We start from the raw sequence: 4,381 nt of genomic DNA on the forward strand, positions 1-4,381 counted from the left end.
GGGCGCGCTTACGTTTTCCACTTGCGCGTGTCATCACGAAGCTGGCGCCTGCATCGACGGCATGTAAGAACAAGATCCAGCAAAAGATTGTACGATAGCAATTTGAACGTGCACGCACAAAATCGATATAACGGAGAGCAAACTTCGAGCTCTCTCTCCTCCCGCCTTCCAGACAGATTCGAATATGAGAGGTAGTTTAGGCGCGGTTTTTGAGGTTCGACCCGCGCGCGGGAAGATGTCATGACGCTTGAAGATCCAATTTAAACGGGGGGGGTTGCAGCTTCAGGGGATATTGAAGCTCAGCAATACAGCTTAACATACACTTTGGGATGGGTTGCCGCTTGACCGCACACACTTAACGTCGAGTTTTTCTCGAAAAACATGAATAAACCGAATTGTTTGATCTGACCATTTTTTTGGTCAACCAAACAATTTCGATTTAATCCGCCGTTTAATTGCACGTTTGATCTGACCTAGCCCTACGGATAAAACCTGTTTTATGTGGGTTTTGGAAGGCGCCCATTGGATACAGTGAAAGGTTCTAAATCAACATTTTGCTAACGTTAATAGAGCATTTCCAATGGTTTCTGGCTAGGAGCTGTAAAAAAGAAATTGGATATGCCAGAAATACTTTTCCTGTTTTCATTGTGTTTCGTTAGGGGTTATTCTAGAAAAAGAGGAGGAAAATAAATACTTCAGTAAGTGCAGTGACTCCAAAAATCATAAAGAAAACAACGCAGGAAGTAATTTATAGGAAGACCATTGTTTGCGTAATTTAGTGATGGAAAAAAGAAAGAACCATCTAGGAGATGCCACAGGATTTTCTCTTTGGTGTTTTTCCTATTTTACCACAAGCCCCCCCCCTCCCCCAACTTGGGGCAACGGGTCACGCGCGACCAGCGTGGCTGGAAGCATGTCAATCGACGTAGTGTTTCGAAGTATCGTTAAATATACGGGGTATTATATCAGCATTTCATAGTGCATTCATTTTTATATAACACACCACTCAACAACGGGGGCGAGTCTAATTTGACAATTACAGACCGAGAATGTAGAAGCTGAATGTCGCGGTTCTTTTAGTCTTCGTACTGTACCTCTTCATGAATGACAGTGCCACAGGATGAAGACGAAAGTTGTTTTTGCCACAACACTATTTACTGTATGGTGAGCGCGTTTCGCGTGCCGTCTTGTCACAAAAGTCGAGATTATGGGAGCGATGCCCGCAGCCTTTTGAGGCCGTTTGACTCCTAAGCTTACTGTAGACTGTTGGCGTTTTCTATGATTGAATTGGAGTTTGGAAGGGGGTCGGCACCCCTCTTCAAGATTTTATCTTTGAGCTTGAGAGAGGACAAAACTGGGATCCTAAACTTGCTGCTCCAATGCTGACAAGACTACGATCTATGTTCTCAGTGCAGGAAAGTACAGATTGTTTAGATGCCCTCATACTCGCCAAAGCATCACAAAATGAAAGCATCATTATAGAAAATCAAAAACTGCATCCATAAATTAACAAAGTCGTGCTTCATCCTCTGAGATAAATTAGAAGTTGGCCTTCTATTTGTTTCTTTTCTATAGAATTCAGAGAATAAATGACAACACGCTCCGAAAAATTACTGCCTGTACCTAAAATTCAAAAGTCAACATGAAAATACCGGTAAAGAAGCTCTCAATTCTGAAAAATATTACCAATAAAAAAGTTCAAACAAAACTGGTGCTGTTATTCTATAAAACAGTAGCATTTCTATTTCAGATACCAAAAAAAAGGTAGAAGCTGGAAACTGCTGGTATTATTATCACACAAGTAAAATCTCACCCGCACAACTTTGAATGCAAGTAACCCAGGGTGCAGCATCAACATTGCTATTAATAATGGGTATTTTGTCTTTTTGCTATAACTGCAGACACCTACAGTGCTCTCTGCAATTATCGCGATCGATAGGTTAAGCAGAAAGGAAGCGTCACAAAAAAAGTATCGGCAAGCAGCACTCCACGTAAACAGCGCTAGCTAATAGCAAATAGCAAAGTAAATCATATCCAGTAATTCACGTCATAGACTCTTGGAGTACAGCTCGTTCTTGACTGCAGCGCTTCGTTCTTCCAGGCGCTTCGAGTTGGGCGGGTCCACCCGCATGGTGTAATTATACCGACGTCGAAAGTCCTTCTTCTCCGTTAGAGAACGCAGCGCAAAGTAGTATTTCGCATACACAGACGCGGAGATGTAGAGGTCCCACTGGATGTGGTGCAGGAAGAGCCGCTCCAGGCGGTTGATCGAGTGCAGCGAGAACTGCGGATAAATATTGCTGATCTCGACATTCCACGAGCTCAAGTCTTGCCACACTTTGGACGCCAGTAGCAGGCCACACACCACAATGGGCCTCCAGGTTGCTGCCAGCAGCGGCACATTGGCCTGCTCCATCAGTCTCTCGATGTAGATCAAACACACGATCGTGCACTCGGCACTGAGCTGCGCCTTGTTGAACAAGTTCTTGCAGAAGCGGAAGATCTCGTCCACGCTGGGGACGTGTCTCTTGGACGTGATTTTCTCCATCCGGTAGACCGTCAATGGGTGCACTCGGGGCAGCCTCACAAAGGTATACTTGTACTGCGGAGTGACGAAATGTTCCTCTCGGAAGGTTTCGTCCACGGGCAAATCCACGAGTCGCGGAGAGGAAATACTACTCGGATTCGTGGTGTTTCCCTCGTCTCTTGCTGTAGCGTCGACCACTTCATACGTTGCGGAAGTGTCGTCTGTGTTGTGGTCGTTGTATGTCGCCGTCTCCTCCGTCAAAGTGGGAGATCGAGACTCGTTTAGGTTTCTTTCTTCTGGCGTCTTGAGGGCCGACACCGCAGCTGCAATTGCCGTGGAAATGCCTCCAATGTTGCCGGTGCCGGTGCCGCGTTGCTGCTCTCTATGCCGCTTCTCGCAGCGTCTGATATGTTGGTACAGCACGACGCTCACACGTCGCAGAAAGTCGTCGTAGTTGGGTTGCGCGATTGAAGACACGGAGCTGGGCGGCGCTAGGCTGGTGCTGCCCACTACGCGGTCATCAGGCTTTCGGTACCGCAGCGAGCTCGTCTCGCTCAGCTTGGGGGTGAATACTGTGTGGGTGGGCTGGAACACGGGCTGGAAGCGCACGCGCTTGCCTTCGTCTATGCCGGAGACACCCGGCGGCGTCTCGTCCTCCACGGAGCTCGGCAGCAGTGGCGACAGGGACACACTGAGCGCAGCGTCCGTCATCCGGCTGTTGCTGCGAGTATCCACCACCATGTACCGGCACCAAGACGAAGCTGCTGCTTGGGGTGCGCTTTGCCAACTGACTGACTATATGAGCAGATCTTGACGGAGAGCCACTCGAAATTCGAAGCGGGGATGCGGTCTTATTTAGTTTTGCAGGAGCAAACAAATATGAGGTTACTCGAGCTTAGTTAGCAAGCCCCATTGTGATTCAAAAAGGAATCGGAATAGACGGGGGATGGAAATTAAAATTCTTGCACCAGAGATTTAGGCTGGGCGGGTAACAACCGCTTATTAACCCCTTCAAACCGGGAGCCTGCATGTGCAGCTTTTCAAAAATGCTTAACCTGCATAATGCAGGTTAAGCTCAAATATGACTTAAAGTTTGTAAAGCTACTTTTTTTTCAAATACTCGGCTTTACAAAATCTAAGTCAAAAAGAACCCTACAAGTGCAGGCTCTCTATACGTGTGGTAGCATAGAAGATACACATAACAAGCGACGAGACAGATAATATCTCTCTAAATTTGAATATAAGATATAAAAGTTTATGTGGTAAACATGAGTTTTACATTATTTTCCAAAGGTAATTTTTTCGCTCCCTCTCCAGCCACTCATTCGAGAATTCGCGCTGGAAAAGAACGGAGCCAGGCTCTCTGCATGAAATGGTTGCTGTCCGAGGCAAGTACGTGAGCAGTCAAAGCATCCCGTTTGGTGTGGCGTGGAAGGAGCTGAAGAAGCAGGGGTGGACATCTGTAAGACCGCGAGCGAAGGACTTAGATCCGAGATGGAAGTACGTTCGCCCTGGCGGACATGTTAACGGCACAAAAGGCATCGACTTTTTTCTTGGGGAGGAAGAGCTGTTGGAGTACTACAGTGGTGGTAAGCGAGATGGTGGCGATTGCTGACTACACAGGCTAACCAATTGCTTGTATGATGTTACAGCTTCCAAAAAGCCTTCGTCTACCGGCTCTGGACCATTCCAGACGCCACCAGCACCTCCTGCTGATCCTGCTGTCACAACAAAATCACCACCCGCTCAAGCGGCCACCACCCAGCCCACGTCTCCACTTCAACCTTCTTCAGGTACTCAGCAGCCTTTGACGCGACAAACGCAAGTGAAGCGCACTCGAAAAGTGCCCAAGCC

The 4,381-nt window shown here is 47.4% G+C and overlaps 1 protein-coding gene across 1 annotated transcript; it reads right to left on the minus strand.

The window, feature by feature from the left end:
* Positions 1 to 2,014: 2,014 nt before the first annotated feature.
* On the minus strand, positions 2,015 to 3,268 carry PITG_18129 (cyclin-Y-like protein; the record flags this gene model as incomplete). The annotated part of the gene is made up of 1 exon (XM_002896250.1): positions 2,015 to 3,268. The coding sequence occupies one exon, from the start codon at positions 3,266 to 3,268 to the stop codon at positions 2,048 to 2,050; it is 1,221 nt and encodes a 406-aa protein (XP_002896296.1).
* Between the last annotated feature and the right edge of the window lie 1,113 nt (positions 3,269 to 4,381).

This window comes from Phytophthora infestans, genomic scaffold (genome assembly GCF_000142945.1).
Source record: "Phytophthora infestans T30-4 supercont1.63 genomic scaffold, whole genome shotgun sequence".
NCBI classification, from domain to species: Eukaryota; Oomycota; class Peronosporomycetes; order Peronosporales; family Peronosporaceae; genus Phytophthora; species Phytophthora infestans.